Here is an 18,977-nt window from a genome sequence, read left to right on the forward strand (position 1 = left end):
TTGTACCCATTGCCCCTTGTCCCATCACTGGGCATCCCTTAGAAGAGCCTGGCTCCATCCTCCCGACACTCCCCCTTGACAGATTTATAAACGTTCATGAGGTCACCCCTCAGCCTCCTCTTCTCCAAGCTGAAGAGACTCAACTCCTTCAACCTTTCCTCACACGGGAGGGCTCTGTGCTGAACTCTCTCAAGCAGTTCCCTGTCTCTCTTGAGCTGAGGGGCCCAGAACTGGACACAACATTCCAGACGTGGCCTCACCGGGGCAGAGCAGAGGGGCAGGAGGACCTCTCTCGACCTACCAGCTACTCCCCCTCTAACACACCCCAGGAAGCCATTGGCCTTCTTGGCCACGAGGACACACTGCTGGCTCATGGCCATCCTGCTGCCCACCAGCACCCCCAGGGCCCTTTCCCCAACGCTGCTCTCCAGCAGGTCAGTCCCCAGGTTCCTTTGCAACAAAGCGTGCATTTCCGAAAATAAATTTTCTTTGACTAGTGATTTCAGGAAGCTTTCCTCAAAATAAAAAAAATAAAAAAAGGAAAGAAAAAAGGAAACAACAGCAACAAAATCACCCCCAGAGCCCCAGTTCCAGTTTTTGGTCTCACTAACACAAGTTCAAAGCAGGCTCAGTGACACTAACAGGCAGCACACTGTGATGGTACAGGGAAGCGCTGGAATACATGTAACACTCCGGTATTTGACCAAATCAATCAGAGAGCTGTGCTGGCTGATATTTAGTAGATTTTCACAGAAATATCGAGTGTTCTGAGCGAGGTTCTCTGGTCGAGTGAGCGTGATAACCTCAAAACTACTGGAGTCGCTTCAGAGACGTTCAGATTAATTCTCTGAGCTCCCCTATCCGTGCAGTGAGAAGGGTGAGAAGTGGCTTTTACAGCAGTTGTAGAGTTACTTATATATCCCACTGTGACTCTGGAAAACAACTAGGATTTCCAAAAGCATGGAAAAATCTCTCATATTTAAGTTTTCACCATTTTCTCATATTTTACTGACTACTGCATTAAAGCTTATAAAAAACTGCTGCTTAATAGAGTGGGGTTTTTCCACCACTGCCTCACATGTACACAGTTCAAGCCCTGTACCAAAGCCTGCTTTTCTTGCACCTTGTAATCTGTTGTTGATTAACTTCTTTTGGTATCTAAGATGTTTACCTGCCTGCAATGTTGCTTTTTTGATTTCTGATAAAGGCTGAATTTCCTTTCCAGCCTTTTTTCCCCAGTGGAGGTACTTACATGGCCCATGTCTCTGCTACCTTGCCACCTAGTTTCATGGAACCTTTAAAAAAAGGCAGTATTTTCTGAGAGCTCTCTCACTATCTCAAGGTAGGATAAACTTGGCTAATAGGTGTAGAAGTTATTCTAAGGCAGGGACAAATGACAAGATTTCATAAATCTTGCTGATCTGGAAATTAAGCTAAAAAGAAGTTACGATATTGTTATAAATTTTCCTGTTAAAAATGCTTTAAGAGCGTGCAACCAATTCATTCTATGAAAGTTGACTTTGGATATTTGTTTCTTCTTTATTATGAAGCCATTTATATTTATATTAAATATATTAAGTAAAAATATGCAGTGTCAGACAGTGCAGTTTGGACTGTTCTCTAATCAAGCAGCATCTCTCTTATAAGCACAACACTTACTATATTAATACAAATTATGCCTAAGTCAACGAGCAAAAGGGAAAACCCAAAGAATTAATGGGAACAATAAATCCTCACATTTTTTTCTGTCTAGAAATATTTCAAATGCTTATTACTCTTTCTGGCTCCTTTTTACCCCACTTTCCTTCTCTCTTATTGCATGAGTGGGGTGAATGTGGTTCTGTGGACAATAATCCATCGCTGGGGTGTTAAAATGTGGTTTCGTTCGCTTCAGCTCTGGTCTCCCACTTGTCATGGGACGGGCTGATGATGGCCATAGTCTGAGAGACATATCATCTCCACAGAAGGCTTCTGTCCTCCTACTAACAGCCAAAGACAAGAACTCTGAAATAAAACACACTCTGCTGACCTGCTCAGCCCACACCCTTGTGCAGTGAGGGGATATGACAGCGAGCACCTCAATCACCAGAAATATGCCTGACGTTTCAGGGGGAAATGGCAGCACACATCAGGTAGATCAGGGGAAAAAAAAAAAAAATCACAACTTCAATACCCGGTTAGGTGTTGAACAAAGATCTTTATGGGATTGTCAAGAGGTGGGGCTGGGCTGGCCACTAGATGAATGACAGAAAAGAGTGTTATTATCAGAGACTCTAGGAGCTCCAGTCAGGGTTTCTCGGGCACACTGTGCCAGGCACCGGGCACACACGCTCACCTGGGCGCTGCTGCTGGGCAAGCAGGACTTTCCTGCCCACTCCTCCCCTCACAGCCGCTGGCAGCAGCTCGTGGGAAGAGGACCACGGCAGCTAAGAGCAAGCCTCCTCCCTAACTCGTGATTTTTTGCATATTTCCTGGGCTCTTCCACTCCCTAGGTATTGTAGCACCTTGTTATTTTAGGTAATTTCTAATTACTAGGGAATGTTTCCCAATCTGGAGCAGACCAGCCGGGGCTTGATCGATGCTGGCATTGGGGAAAACATCTATAAAAGCAAAAAGAGCCAAAGGCAGAGAAATCTGCCTCCTCCAGCTCCAAGCAGCAGTACTGGCACTCCCGCGACAGATTTGCAGGGTGCCCACCAGAGACTCCTGCCCTACACAGTGTGAGCAGATGCAGCAACATTTCTTGTAGAGAAAACTTCAGGCTAAAGCAACAAATGAGGAAATCAGGATGCCCATCCCCCTGTCATTCTCATACCATTTCTGTGACAACACGCATGCCTGTGTGTGAATCCAGACTTCGTTCTTGACTGGGCAACGCATTTAGGGAGCTGAAGAAGTAGTTAACTCATTTTGTGGCTGGCTTCTGTCCATTTTGGGACAGCACCCTGTCAGCTCTGAATGGACTAGGCTCTTTGAAACACTCTCAAACTCCAAACGACTGCCAGTGTAGCTGCAACTATGCAGACTATGTCACTACGACCATGCTGTCAGCAGCACTTCCCACTTCATAGACCTTTCACTCAAGCTCCGTGAACTCCTCAGTCTCCTGCTGCTTTTTTTCTTCTTTCACAGTAGAATCCCAACATATAAAGGGCTTCAAAACACCTTAAGGTGTCTGGTTTTCAAGCGAATTTAGACTCCCTGTAAGATATTTCAAATCAGGTGCCTAGAAGCAGAAGTTTTACAAACGTACTAGTCCTTTCCAGAAGCGTAGTAGTGCGTTTGCAGGGTGAGAAATCTGAATTAAAGCTCAAGAATAATTTCTGAATCTCTTTTCCCAAATGAAGGTGTCCTGTTTCATGGGCTTACTATCCCTCTCAACAGACAGCAACAAAGAAGAGAGCACCCACCCTGCTGTAACAAGGCATCACTTGCACGGCCCCAGCTGAGCTCGGCTCCCAGCTTTCTGTCCTCGAATATGCTGTTCCTGTCACACAGCCACTGCACAGCCCTGGCTTGCTCTGGCGTTCAGCTACTGGTTGGAAAACTGCTACTGCGGAAGAGAATTATGTAGCGTTTAATATGCCTGAGTACTGCCTAGGCACATTAGCTGGCTTAGAGATGTTGAAAAGCAAACAGCTGGGAGAGAGCGTTTTGTTGCAGAGCTATGGTAACAGCCAAAGCCAGGAAAGGATAAAGCCCAATGAATAGCGCTCGACAAATCTCCCCTCTAAACAGCCTGCTAGCCAGCAGACCCATAAAATACCGTATTTCAAAACTTGCTGGTAATTAGTGTAGCTACAAACCAAATGATGACCTTGGTGTTGTCAATACTCATGATACATTAATGGGGCACTTTGTCAGAAGCTGAGTTCTTTCCGTTTTACTGCTTTGTTTACTGTAAAAATATATTAATGGTCTTATTTCATTATCATAAGAGCCTTTTTTGTAACACCATACTCCTACCAAAAACACCACTGAATGACTTCAAGGCACACGGCCAGAGGTTTCACCTTCCAGCTGTGATGGCAGTTCAGGCACTAAGTTGCTGGAGTCAGCCGCTACCACCCAGCACAGAGGAGGCAGGAACACAAGAGGAACAAACACTGCCAAACATTACCTCTAGGTCTGCTAGCAAACTACATTTAAAAGTGTTTTCTTCTCCTCTAAGATGTACAACCCACTGCTTTAAAATGAAATCTGGCTACGGCATTGCCTCTAACAACATAAATCCAACACACAGATTTGTCTCCCAAATGTGTGTTCCCCAGAGTAAATCACTATAAGCAATTCTAACCGCATGGTCACCAACTGCGCTGCTGGCGATTTCAAAGGCTTTTTGCCATCCATCTCCCAAACGTTCTTCTGTTTGTCTGTATTTATATACTGACCGGTACACAAGTGGGATTTTACATACAAGTAGCAAGGGGCTACCTGTTGCAGTTGGCAAACTGGCCAGTGCGCTCTTTCTCCGTAGGGTCCGTAGTCAGGTCTCTGAGGTGTCATGTCCATCCTAGTTGTTGTCTCTGGTCTCTAGAGCCTTGGAGGTATTCAGGATTTGGTGAAACAATTCTTCTGGAGTAGTTCTTCATAGCATTTAATGCAGCTCACTTTCCCCAGAATGATTTTATAGGTAAGCCTTTATTACCTGAGGCCTTTTTGTTTAAATCAGAAAGTTTAAGGGAAGTCACTAATCTAACATGAGCAGCTGGAGAAATGACCTCACCATTTTCTTTTTTTTTTTCCTCAAAATCCCTTTTCACTCTCCCTTGAGGCAACAAGTAGTTCACATTCAGTCACGAATCCTGGTCCCATCCTGGAGGCACTCGCCAGCCCTTCCTGCTTTCAAGGGCAGCACTACTGGTACTCCGAGGGCTGGCTGACAGGCAGGACAGCCACATTTTTTGATACCGCTCCTGAAAGGAGCTCTTGCAACCCGATCTCACGCCCTTGGCAGTAGATATGGTACAACTGTGCCTCAGGAGGAAGACAGGTGGGTGGAATACACTTCCAGAAATCTGTGGATAAAAAAAAATAAAAATCTTTCTATTTCCTTTGCTAAGTACTGATGCTATGAACAGCAATTCAGGATTCTAAATTTTGCAGCAGACCCTAGCTCACCAAGTAACTGAAAAGAGTGCAGCAATTAACTTAGCGTAAGCCCTGGGAAGCAGTCAGAACAAGTAGCAAAGATCGCTCCCTTCAACCTAGGGCAGTCTTCTGCTAGCTAACAGCAGAGAAGAAGCTCCGTATCCCATTACCAATTCTCTATGACATGCAAAACCAAGAAACACTGATAAGAATCCATGAATAATTAAGTTTAAGTGGATGTTAGCAGAAAGCTCAACTGGACTGGGGATGTTAGACTTCACCAGTTCACTGTCAGGAAAATACTCGAGGTCAAACTCATTCTGTCAGTAATTCCTTGGAAACAAATAAAACTATCTCAGCAACAGTTTTGTTCTGAGTCTTGGAGTTAAAGAACCTGCTACATACTACCATGACAGGAAATTAAAACCAGTATAGCTTGCTTTTTGTGAATCACTCACGCTAATAGTTGTCTTCAGTCACTTCATGCAAACATTTGCTATCCCACACTGGGGAGATGCAGGCTTCCAAATTCTGCCAGGCTGCACCTGCTTCATCTAAAAACTCTCTCCCTGTGTTTCCACATTGCCCCTTACATGGAATTTCTTCCTCCTTTCTCCAGTCTTGCTCACTGGATACCAAGGATCCCTGCTGCCCTACTCTTGCCACGCCAGGGACTGTACGTTGCTTAGTCCCTCTTCTCTCAAGGCCCCTCTGCCTATTCCCCATGTGTGTTTCTGCTAAACAGATGGCAGCTGTTCCATGTGCCCCTCATTTACAGTTTCCTGATTTCCCTTCCCTTTTATGCCCACTGATGCCCAAAACAATTTTGGACAGACTGAATTAATCAGAATTCAACAAAGAGGTTGATTAGATTCTCCAAGAACAAACCTTTCAAAAAAAGCTGATCAACGTCCAGTGTGAAATAGCGTGAAATGAACTGATAGCAGAAAAGGATAGTTCAGGGAACTACAAGTTGAGAACCACTTAGGAAGAAGAAAAAAAACACAAACAAAAAGCTCTGGTGCAATGCATAAAGGCTCCTGTGGTTCAGATGCATTTCCCACTGCATGCAACGAGGCTGCGCTTTAGGCAGGCTTTGGCCGTGGACAGCTACAGCTACGGATGGCCATTGGACTTAGGCCACTTCCCTTGATGAAGGGAAATAAAAGCCCCAAAGATGGAAATGGGTGTCCATATGCACATCCTAAAGTAAAAAACCTAAACCTTTACCTGAATTTCTTCATGGTGACTCAGGTATCTCATCCACATCTAGAGTGATCTCCTCCAACCCCTCCAGTGGCACTTGTTATAAAGAGAGACATCTAGAGGTGAGCTTCCCAGTTCCTGAGGAGCAGCTCCAGACTGGTCCTACAGGTATGGGAACAACTTGAAACTACTGGAGCTAAGAGCTCCTCCCTGGCTAGCTCCTCTTCTTTACAACTTTGAGAATGGTTTGTCTTACTGAGCCTAAGCTGAACACAAAGCCTGTTTCAAATGCAATTTAAGCACTCTGTTGTATAGTTCCTTCACCACATGGCATATTTGGGTACATCTTTTCTGCCACACCTTTACCTTTCATGCCTCACTTCAGAGTTCAGAAACTCAGCATAAATATTGTGTGTATGAATTGATTTTTAAATAAAAAAATCTAAATCCCTAGTCTTGCTAGCTTTGCTCAGACAATACCAACACCAGCCATCAGCCTCGAATCAGCACCAGACGTGAATCAGCATTTCTAACAAGTCTTGGTGTTACTTAAACAAAAGAGGACTTCACAGTTTTAAAGATTTCTCTTTCGAAAACAGTGCATAAAGTAGAGGCTCTAGAGAGAAACGTCACTGCAAAGCAGGGATTCACTACCTGAAAACCCGGTGGCTTCACATACCCATCATGAAGAAAGGTTTCTTCCTATATTAATACAAATATTTCAGGCAGAATTAAAAAAAATCATATATATTTCTAATTAATGTATTTTCTTTTATGATTGGTCTTAACACACTTGCCAGAGCTACCAGGATTCACTCACAGCTTGTTCTTTCCTCCCACCAGTCTTTTGGTGAAGTCACATAAGGACTTTCTACTTGTTGCAGGTTGGACTGAACCTGAGGTGTTCTTTAAGATGTAACTTTCCAGCTTCTAGCACTGGGGACACCTGGGTGGCTTACTTGCTGGCACTCAGAGCAGGAGCACTGTTCCACCTCCTTTGAGGTTAACTGGTGCTTCTTCAGCTTTAGAAGCTTTGATAAGCACAAAAGTTTAAGCTCCTTCCCTCCTCCGTTTCCAAGGTTCGGCTGAAGCACACGGTGAAAAGGAAGATGAGAACACGCAGCAGGTTAAGGCTTTTGTTCCCTTTCCGCTGTCATGTGGGGACAGAAGAGCTCAGCTCTCCGACACACACCCGCTCCGGCTGTGAGGAAACGCTCATCTTTAGTTCAGGCAGAGCTGGAGGATTTTCAGAAAATTTTCTGCATAGATTGGACCTGTCTAAACCTGCTTTGTCTCACTCAGCCATTGGAGAGCTGCCCATCTGCTACCTCAGAGCAACTGAGATGTGAGCCTCTACACCAGGAGGGCAAACTGCCCGTGGATACGCCAGCCTGTACACAAACTGCTGCGTTGTCCTCAAGTACAGCTCCCAACCGCAGCTCACAGGAGAGCTACCGAATGGGATGAAGCCACTGCTTCATAGCACATACCTTTGCTTCTAAGAGGCTCCTATTATGCCCCAATGAGAGGTGTTTTAACAAGCAGGAAGGAGAAGGCAAGAGGTCTGAGAAACTGATGTAAAGGATTCAGATGAGAGTTAGTAGGGAGGGACAATCAAGATCCAAACAGGTTGGAAGCCCTTCACAGGGAGAGGGCTGAGGCAAGGATGCCGGCTTTAAAGCTCTTGTGAAATTAAAGCTCTGGTGTTTGTGACGGTAATAAACTCATCTATAAAACAAAGAATGATGCTGTAACATCACATGTTGACTTCACCTCACATGGAAGCAGAAGTTTGACTGTAAGGAAAATTTGATAATCATGTTTGTTGAAGGCAGTATGAGGCTAACACCAGGCACTCTAGCTTTGGGCAGCAGAAATATTCACTCTTTCTCCTTAATCCACTTTGCTCCCACGTGAAATCCCCTCTAATTTCAGCATTAACAAAAGCCCTGCGAAGGGTGGCACAGCCTGATAATCTGCATACATTGCACTGTGAAGCATCTCACTACCCTAAGAACATGTCAGGACTGCTTTTCCTAAATTCTAGTCAGAAACAAAAAAACCCATGAGAAATTAAATTACCTTGGATGTGTCCCTCCCTATTTAATAAGCAGTCATATAGAGAGGAACCAAAATACTGGCTCAGGACTCCCGAGTTTACCTTCTGAGCTTTTATTCCTTAGCAATGGAGGCATTTCCATGGCATCAAGCAGATGGCTGAAATAAGCATGTTTCCTAAATCAAGCTACATGTGGAAGCCTAGAATCTATGTAAGGTACGAAAAAGATACAAGCAGGAGGCTGAGGGGGTGGGGATGAAGGAAGAAGGAGGAGGAAAAGACAGGGGGTGGAGAGTGACACTGGAGAGCAGCAGTGGTCCAGCCCCTCAGAATCTGAAAAGCATCACAGGAGCCTCTGGATAAAGACCAGCCCCAGTAGCAGGGCTAGGAGACAGGATTTCAGCTCAGTGATAAAGCATGGTGAGTAGGATTTTTGTGATCTGCCTTATTGTTTGCTCTGGTGCAATGGCATTTCCTTTGCTCTCATACTCACAGCGACTCTGAGGGACTATTATTTTGGGATGACTGCTTGTTTCCAAAGCATTGTTTTTTACTTATTTTTTCACACATCTGACAAGCATGCGCCTGTATTTATATAAATGCACGTCCCATCTCCTTTTAAAGCAATAAATTACCGAAAACAGCCCAAGCTGACAGCATTAACACTTTGCTGCCTGGTACCAACAGGCTGCTGGTCAGGGCAAGCGAAAGATGCTCTGTTTCCTTCCCAGGCACACAGCGGAAATCTCTGCTCCGCTGCCTTCTCCCGGCAACAGAGGGAGGATTCGATGGCTCCCTGTGCAGGAGTTTTATGCCGCCCTTTTACATGGTGTAATTGGAACATTGCAAGCAGTTGCCTTTCTTTCAGCCTCAGGTACAGAAGAAAACTGTGCGAGGGGTGCAGAGGTTTTGTCAGAGCCTCCTTTTGTCATGGTCTCAGCCTCCCGTCGCACGCCCCGTGCGGGGCTGGGGGAAGCAGTGGGTGCTGCTGCTCCCCCGGGGATCCCTCCTGTCGGCACACAGCGGGACGGTACGCTGGGAGTAGAAACATGCCTAATTTCACTAGGAAAAATCCTGAGCTCTGCAGAACAGTTGGCAGGGCTTAAAAAAAAGGTTCAGGCTTCTCTCTAGCGCAATGCTAATAAGATTAAGCATCTAACTACACATCCTTCTAGTATTCTGCTGGGGAGTATAAGATTTTACCTTGCGTGCTCGCTGGAATTAAGGTTGAAGAAAAACACACCAGCGTGCTTTTTTCCTTGTTCTTTGTGAGAAAGCCATTGCCTGACCTAAATGTACATGCAAATAATTAGGCATCCTGGCTTACCCAAGAGAGAAATGATTAAGGGGAATGATAACATGCAGCCACTAAGGATGATGAGAGGAGGGCTGCTAACAGGAGGCATGATCTCAATGCAGGTTTGTGTGTCACACAGGCATCTTTAAAAATAAACATTCCTCTGTTTCCTGAATCGTGACTGTCCCTGATTACATCCCCCATCCTTTCCACCCCGTTCTTCTCTGTGTTCTAAGGGAGATGAGATACTAGCAGGGTAATCAGTTTAAGTGAGAAGATGAGCTCTGCTTTAAAATCCTCTTTGGTTTTCAGCATAAGAACTATTATATTTATTTACTTACTAGAAACAGCATTTCCATAACTGCAGACAGAATATCACTACCCTCTAGCAAGGAAGCATTTTATTGCTTTGCAATTAAAAATGAAAGTAACAGGATGGAAGAAACGATCATGATTACTAGTAAGTATTTCCAGTATTAACTTACACCTTCTGCGACAGAGAGTTAAGGTTTTTGACTGTAAATAAAGTCTTATTCCAAAAATAATCCCCCCCCACCTTACTGCGAGCACCAGCTGCTCTTTATGCATTGCTAATTGATTAGATCCTAAGCATTAAAAATTAGTGTTATCTATTGACCTTAAAAGTAGCCGTGGCTCTCACCACCTCATGTTTGCTTGTTTTTGCATTTTAGGCTTCCAACTGGTGCCCAGGAAAAAACCTCCCGAGGTTAACTAGGCAAAGGAGGGGAGAGCCTCCCGGAGCGCTCTATTCTTTTTCTTTCCCATTATACAATTTCTCAGTTAATATCTTAAAAAACATTTAATCTGGAAAGTGCATCCATTTTAAGGATAATACATGTCCAAATGCCCAAACCAGATATATGTTTTCAGGAAATATGATACCATTTTTGCTTGGAAAGCAGGGGTAATATTTTCAAAGGTAACTCTGATACTCAGGATCTTAAGCCTGATTGATACGAAGCCACTTGTGGAAAAGGGATTTTGGACTCACTCCAAACTTGTATCCAAAAACATAAAACCCATCCAATAGAGTTTTTCCCTTATTTTTGAATTAAAAAAACCTGAAAAAGTATACAATGTGTATCAACTCTTTCATTTAATAAAAGGAAAACTCTTGGAGGGATGTGAAACTAAGACTCCAAGTGGCAAGCAAAATTCTGCTTAGCAAGAGACAGCAAGGTACCATCTCCACGAGCTGCCAATGTTAGAATGATCTCAGTGCAAAAAAGCAGAAGGAGCAAAATTACTCTATTCAGAATTTTGCTTATTTCTACCTCCAATAGAGACAATTATGTATAAATTACACATTAAACAAGCAAGTAAGAGTGTCCAAGCCAGACAGTTGATAAGATTCTGGAATAAATGAACCTTAGTTATATTTTTTCCTACTTAGGCAAAAGTAATTTTGAGCCAAACCTGCCAAAGCCAGAGAGCTCATCTAAATTCCCTCTTTGGAATACTGTTATTTCCATCCACGCAACTTCAGTGAAGCAGACACTTCTACTTCCCCAGCAGGATGATCTTCCTAGACTTACACCCAAGAAGACTGCTATTTCAGCTACTGGTACATTAAAGCACAACTTATTTTACCTTTTATATGACAATAACCTAAATAAACCCTTCCACGCTGAGATAAGCTAGTAAGATATGAGGTAGTAACGTTGACACGAGTCCAAAAACCAAAGCAAGTCTTCCACCTTCCCATTCCAAAACTTCAAGTTACTTTCAGATGAATCACAGACACGGTAAAATCTTCTGGATTTATGATAAGGCTGTCAGACACCTTGCACAGATGGTACATATTTGAGCATGAAGTATCTCTGCACTTTATGAGCAATATTACCCAAATTTAAACCACAACGTTATTTCCATTATAGCCCAAGCTTAAAATCCGCATCTAATTGCCTACTTAGACTCTTGTGAAATCCTAAAAGCGAGCAGCCGGCATGATCAAGACAGATACTTGTTTACCATAGATGGGAAGTGTCAATGCTTCTGCACCTAAGATCCTTGTAAATGACAATTAAACTGTAGCCCAGTATAAGATTCCAGAATGTCCTCTATTTAAAAACAGGTTCCATAAGTAATTTCACAGATATTTGAAACAGAGATGAAGTAACATTAACAAAGAAAATATCCAGAGCCTCCTGAAAACAGAGCAACCTAGCCTTAGCAGACTGATGGCTAGTTTCCACAGGTTTCTGTTCTTTGCAATGATTTTTAATTGCAAAACATATTTTCTCTGCAAAGGTTGCAATCCGTACCCCACATACCCCTTATCCCCGTGGAAGAAGAGATACACTGCAAGTTAAGTCAAGAGGAGAATAATTAAAAAGGAGCAGAGATGGGCAACAGTGTAGCTGAATGGATGGGTCAGGAAATCCCAGAGAAGATGCACCAGTTTTAAAACACCTAGAATAATTTTTCATAGAATTCTGATTAGCTTTATATAACCACTGGAGGGTAACTTTCCCTTGCAGCACTTTAATCTGTTTCTAACTTCACTGGTACAGCTCCTGGGGGTTAGAGATAGAATTTGTGTCCTAGCAGAGAGAAAAAAAGAGGTATCATGGTACAGTCCATTACAATTGAAAGTGCTAGAAGTATTAATGGGTAGAGAAAGAGAGAGGCATTGCATAAATATTTCTGTTCTATATTTGGCAAGAAGCTCATTGATAATTTTTATCACATGAGGACAAAGAGGAACTCATTGTACGGGAAGTTACATAACAGCATCCGAGATGAATATTTTTTAAAAATCTGCAGACTCTGGTAATCTGCCCTAAGAGCCCTCAAAGAGTTGACCGAGGAGATCTTCCCTTCCTTGATGTTCATTTTTATTAACATTTTTAATGGGGAAGGTTCCTGAAGCTGTGCCAATGTTAAAACAGAATAAGCAGGATGACACAACGAACTAGATACTAATTAATCTGGTATGAATGCTGGGGGGAATAATAAGAAGAATACACAGGATTAAATAGAGACATTAGACAATTAGAATACTAAATTGGTGATTATATGTACAGTAGATCTTTAAAAAAACACCAAAACAAACAACACCTAACATTTTTTTCCTCATCAGAGGAAACCGAAAAGGTAAGATGGGCTTACATTCTTATGCTACATATATTCTCAGTATAGATGTGATTCAGGGCATTTGGGCTTTCAGGTTAAAACTATTCATCTAATCTATAAAAAAAACAATGATAGAAGAACAAGTCTCGAAGTTTCTAGACCCTGTTATCAAACTAGTACCATTGTGTTTCCTACCAAGAAGACGAAATTCAGACCACAGATTTTTTAATTCAAAAGATTACCCAATGACATCCTGAATTCTTAGCTTTTATTGTCAAGTATAAACCGATTAAACAAATCCACCTCTAGAAGGCTTTTTAACACATCTAAACAAAAACTTCCCAAGTGTGCAATTTCCTACAGAGATGACCCTTGCTTAACCCTCAGGACAGGCAGAAACAGCTGTAGGACTTCCATGAGCCCTACAAAACGTTGTTCTAACACCAGCACTTGCCGTGTCACAGACCTCTAAAGAGCTTCTCCGCAGCAGGACTTCCCACAGGGACACGGTACCTACTTCTATGGTTACAAAGGACTGAGATGTCAGACGCTTTATTTTTGGGATATAATAATCAGGTTTGCGTCATCTGTTTCTGATCATTTTCACAACTCCGCTGGGGTTCTGTGCACCGAGTTTCTTCTCAATCACACCTTGCTTTTCAGAAGAGGAGCGTAACCATGTCCCAGTGACCTATTTCTTGATATGCAAAACAAGCTTCCCACAGTATCAGTGAACTCCAGATGCCTGACAGTGTAGTAAAATGTTTACTGGCTTTCTTTGAGAGTGCTCTGCAATACTCAAGTGCAGCCCCAAACGCAAATAAATGTGCCAACATCTCCATCACACAGACAGACACCCAGCTATCACCACCCACCATGTTTTCCATAGCATCCGTACTCCTGATGTCAAATATTCCCGCTTAACCCTTACGTTTTCTGCCTTTTGTCCCTGACCTACATTCAGTTGTAAATACTGCTAATCACTTCTATGAGAAACAGGCTGTCACTGCTCTGCCTGCTGCAGGTGACACAACTCCTGGTTACACAGAGTCCTATCTTGTGAGGAGTGGGTCAGCACGGTGGTGTTCCCAGTAAGCCCTGGCAACTGGAAAGCCTCTGGAGGCTACAGACATACGTCACAGTTCACAGTAGACTAAAGACCGCTTTCAGTTGTACTTGAAGACTGTACAAAGTCTAGGCTTGGTACTGAGTTTAAAATCTGCTTTGATACCGGGTGCAGGTCTGGGTCCATGGAGCTGATCCGTGATTTTCAAGGGGGTATTGGTAATTATTCATTTTGTCAGAGCTGTTACGTACAGTTTATCGAGAAGTGCTCAGAGATAGCACCATGTTGCTCGTGTGAGTTCCAGAGTTTGGTGGCTCTAAGTGGTTTTAATTACATCTAAACAATTCAAAACAAGATAAACCATTAACTGAGGTCTCATTAAAGAAAGAACCAAGCACATTCTTTCAAGAACAGGACTTGGAGGTTTTGCCCTGCTTCCCATCAAGTAAAAATCCAGTTTTTCTAAGAGCTTCTAGGAAGTGATTGCTTCTTCCTTGAGCTACCTTTACGTAAGTCTTGACTTACTCAACATTCAAGTTGATCTAAGGCAGGAAACAGTCAGATGTGTCCATGAAATAACTGCTGGAAAACTGAAAGTGTCATGGCTACAATAATCAATGACTAATTAGACGTTTGCAAACATAAAATAGATTCAGTACTAAACCACACAGACAGAGAGCAAAATTAGCATTGACAGAGATACTAGACTACTTTTACAAATAGCTGATCAATGAGTAATGCAGATTCAGTGTGGCAATGCCTCAGCGTGCTACACCGGTCTTTGTAAATCAGAAACAACGCTTCTGTCACAATCCACAGTGATTTTCAGCGCGGCATTCTTGACGTTTTACAGCAAAAGCAGTAGTGCAGAAAACTACACATCATGCTCAGGAGGAAGCAAAACCAGTAACTCAGTTTCAGCATGCTTCCCAAGGCAGTACCAAGGTCTGTGAATTTTCTGTTCACAGGTAAGGATTATTTCAATGTAAAGGGATCATCACGTGTCAAATGTCTGACCAATTCCTCAGGACATTTCTCACCCTGAGCTCTTCATGCTCCTCAAAGGTACGAGTTTATGAAGTGCTGCCTCCCTGATGCACACACCAGCATGCTCGAGTTCCTCCTTTTCATTGATGCCTCTTCTACTTTTCAGATAGGTCTATCTTGTTAAAAGCCATCCTGCAGTCATAATCCTAAATTCAAACTCCGTAATTTCTAACAGACAAAACGTTCTCTGAGTCTCAGCTACCAACCCATAATGTGCACTGTCTCCTCCTTGCTGGATCTTCCAGCCATTGCCAACATGCCTTGAGTTTCACTTGATCCATTTCTCATGCAACACCATGACTCAGTGATGGAAATTTCTGGTGACAACCAACCCACCTGTATAATATTTAATATCCATCCCTTTGTTTTCCACCTGTTTTCAATGTTTACAAGTGCTAGCCACCAACCTCACAGTATTTTTATTCTGCTGTTTTCATTACAGAAACAGATGTGAGGAAGCAGTATGGAGCTCAAAAGAGGAAAGACCTTCATAAAATCCAGCGTGCAACATGAGAAAGCGCCACCAGTGCACACGGTTCCTACCAACAAAGACGACACAGGAAAAGACAAAAAGCCAGCTCTGGAGGGAACCCAGACCGTAGCTGAAGTCCAGCTGGCATGTTTGGCCACACACAAGAACTACAGATTTTCTACCAGAGCAGCAAGGAGTGGAGCTGGTGACCACAGCCTGGAAAAATCATCTGGGTCCTCCTACAAACTTGTAAGGAAAAGTAAAACCCACGACTGTGTTTCCGAGGCTGACAAAACAGAGCATTGCAGCCCCAGCAGCAGGGCTGGCGAGGAAGGTTTTTCTGGAAAGGGTAAGGGCCGGCTTGTCAATAGCGTCAGCTTTTCAGGGGTGTCCAGCTCCAGCAGCAAGAAGGAGTGTGTGGTGAGCCCCAGCCAGTCCGCATGCAGCAGTCAGATGATTGATTACAGGAACTTTGTGCCTCAGATGCCTTTTGTGCCAGCCGTCGCAAAAACCATTCCCAGGAAGAGGATTTCCCTCAAGAGATCTAAGAAAGGGCTCAGAGATATATTTCATATAAGAAAAAATAAAACTGACAGCCTCACATTCCTGGTTGAGAAAGACAAGAATCTGTCCTCTCCGGGCTGCAAGAGTGAGTTCTCTGGGCGTCTTGCAAAATATCTTTTCAAAACCGGAGACACATTTGCAGGTGATTGCTTGTCACAAGACTGCTCAGACAGTGAACTGCAGTCTGACTCTTCCTTTGACTGCTGCAACACCCTGTGCGAAGACGTCGCTTCCCTGAAGAGCTTTGACTCCCTCACTGGCTGCGGTGAAATCTTTGCTGACGAGAGCTCTGCTCACCTGGAGCTGGAGAGCAGCAAGGAAGTTCTGCTGAGACGCAGCAGGCACAAAGACAGCCCTGTCGTGGGCTCCTTCCAAGGGGGTGTGGAGCAGCTGGCCTCTCCTGGCCAGAGCGAGACCGCCGAATTTGCCAAGTTTTGGGACAACATCAACAAATCAGTGAGGCTGCATCAGAGTGCTCTCTTTGACAAGAAGTTACTGAAGATACCCAGTCCTGACGTGGAGAAGGCTAGAAGCCAGACTACAGCATCTGTGACAGACCCCCAAGTGTCACCTGATGAACATGGTGACAATTCCAAAGAGAGCTCCACAGAAACAGAAACACCAAAAAGTGACAACCAAGAATCTATATCCACGAGTGATGAAGGCTACTATGATTCGTTCTCTCCTGGACAAGACGATGAAACAAAGGCAGCTCCGACTCCTGGGGTCCCAGGTAGATTTCCAAGAGACAGCTACAGTGGAGATGCCCTTTATGAGCTATTCTATGACCCAAATGAAGTCAAAATAAACCCAGTCCTAGACGATGACTTGTGCACATCTGAAAGCATTTCGGAACAAGCCATTGAAATCCCTTTGTCCATTTACAGCTTCCGTGTTGGAGCTGAGGAGAACATGGCTTCCCAACCAGCTCTAGACGTTATCAGCCAGGGTTTTTTCCACAGCACATGGAAAGGCAAAGAATGTTTGCTAAAGCTCTGTGATACTGAGCTTTCACTAACCATGGGGATAATAAACTGGCTGCGAAAACACGCGGGACTCGTTTCCTCCCCCGACTCTCTTCAGAGTCCTCAATCCCATCCAGAAAAATCTAACGATTCATCGATCCTGCCCAGCCCCAGTCCAGAGCAGCAAGTGAGCACAGAAGCTCAGCAGGAGAAACCAAGCAAGGAAGAACCTAATACATCAAACCCACGTGTGTCTTTGGATGAAAGCAAACATGCAGTCCAGGCCTCTTCAGGAAACATTGCCGAAAGAGACCACAGACTGGACTCTTGCCCTAAAACCTCTAATTTGGACTTCCAGGGAGGGGAAGGGAAGCACCACAAGGATTCGTCTACAGTGCCTGAGACTGTCGAAACCACCAGAGCATCAAGTTATGCACCACACTCACAGGCTAATGCAGACAATCTGAAGATATCTCTAACTGAGAATGAGAAGGTGACAGTTTCAGAAGGATGTGAGACATCTGGAGATAAAAACCCACTGCCAGAAAAGCTGAACAGAGAGAGTGGCTCCCAGGGCTCTGAAAACCCTTTGTTAGATGATAATCATGATGTAGAATCATGTTATTCCTACAAGACTGCTGCGACCTCGCTGCTGGATCCCCCAGAGTGGGAGGACAGAAGGAAACCAGTGTATCACTCTCTCTCTATTTCCTGTGACAAACCACTGCAGCCTCTTACTCTCAGGCGCTTCCAGAGCTACATGAGCCCCACACCAACGGAGAGCAGCACTAACATAGTGCAGCTCTTGGAGAGCTGCGTAACACAAGTGGCATCATTAAAAATCAGCTATGAAAACAAGCACCTGGAAGACAAATGCATTGGGAATGAAATGAACAGCATCATTCATAAGATGTCTCAGTACAAAAACAAGTTATTGTTGCAAAATGAATGCAACTGCATCACCCAAAATCCAGAATACTCCAGTATTCCTAGCACAAACCAATACAACTATGAGACAAGTTTTCAGCCCAGCAGTCTGTATCACTTGAAACAAAATGGAGAGCAAATTTGCTCTGAAGATCAGAAAAGTAGAGTAAAAATCCTAGATGAGGTCACTAGAAGCAAGCTACAGTTTGAATACGCCCAGCTAAATAATCAAGCACTCTCCTATTTAAAAGACTTCACACTTGATCTCAGTCCAAGCAACTCCGCCCCTGCTGCAACTCGTAGCCGACCAACGTTTTTACCTCTCTTTAACTCTGTCTGCTCAGACATACCTGCTATTTTTCCACAAGCTTCAGACAGCAACACTGCTCCCCTCGCTGGCTCACCGCAGCTGAAGGAGGTCAAGCCCTGCAGCCCAGGATGGTGGAGCAATGCAGAGACCCTCGGCTGGGGCCTGACTGGAGGGAGCGCTCTGTCCCCTCACCCAGAGGCAGCGAGCCCGGACACAGCACTGGCAGAAAGGAACCACCAGTAACACACCTGCACTGGGAAGGTGAGTGCTTACGGGGAGTCTGAAATGAAAGGTGGAATAAGCAACACCTGTTCCCTTTTCAGAGGGATGCTTGCAGCACCAGATTCTGATATATACTCAGGGTTTTGCAGTTTTCCGGTTTCATTTCACTTCAGCATGCTAGTTAAGAGAAATCAGAATTGAAATTACACAACTGCTAAAACCAGGGGCCACATATAGCAAGTATCACACTCACAGTGTTACAAGTCCCCCACAAAAGTTGAAGTCCCCATATTCCACCCAGGTGCAACAGTTTTCACACCAGCTGAAGCAGGGAAATTGTTTGGTTCTTCCACTTCAGGATCGGCCACGTTTGGAACAACACACGGTGGATATGGCTGCCCGGCAGCATTCAGCTCAGATTCCTCCCTGCCAGGTCACTAAATTCTCTTGCTACATAATGACAGTGTAAAAATTATGGCCTGCTTCCCCTCTGGAGGGATAGCTGGGTATCAGGCAGAGCTTTCTGCTGGAGCCCTGGTGTGAGCTGAGCTGCTACACAGGGGGTCCCACGAGAAAGGCAGAGATCTGCAGTGCTAAGTCACAGGGCAGACACACGTACCCTGTCCTGCAGCTGCCGACATAGAGCTCGTCCTCA

General features: G+C 44.2%; 1 protein-coding gene across 1 annotated transcript; it reads left to right on the forward strand.

The window, feature by feature from the left end:
• The first annotated feature begins 15,325 nt into the window (after nt 1-15,325).
• AMER3 (APC membrane recruitment protein 3) lies at nt 15,326-18,343 on the forward strand. The gene has a single exon (XM_009874298.1). The coding sequence runs from the start codon at nt 15,326-15,328 to the stop codon at nt 18,341-18,343; it is 3,018 nt and encodes a 1,005-aa protein (XP_009872600.1).
• The last annotated feature ends 634 nt before the right edge of the window (nt 18,344-18,977 follow it).

Source organism: Apaloderma vittatum, unplaced genomic scaffold (genome assembly GCF_000703405.1).
Source record: "Apaloderma vittatum isolate BGI_N311 unplaced genomic scaffold, ASM70340v1 scaffold7398, whole genome shotgun sequence".
Taxonomy (NCBI): domain Eukaryota; kingdom Metazoa; phylum Chordata; class Aves; order Trogoniformes; family Trogonidae; genus Apaloderma; species Apaloderma vittatum.

Coding starts and splice junctions, on each gene's coding strand:
- AMER3 (XM_009874298.1), top strand. CDS start 15,326: ATGGAGCTCAAAAGAGGAAAGACCTTCATAAAATCCAGCGTGCAACAT.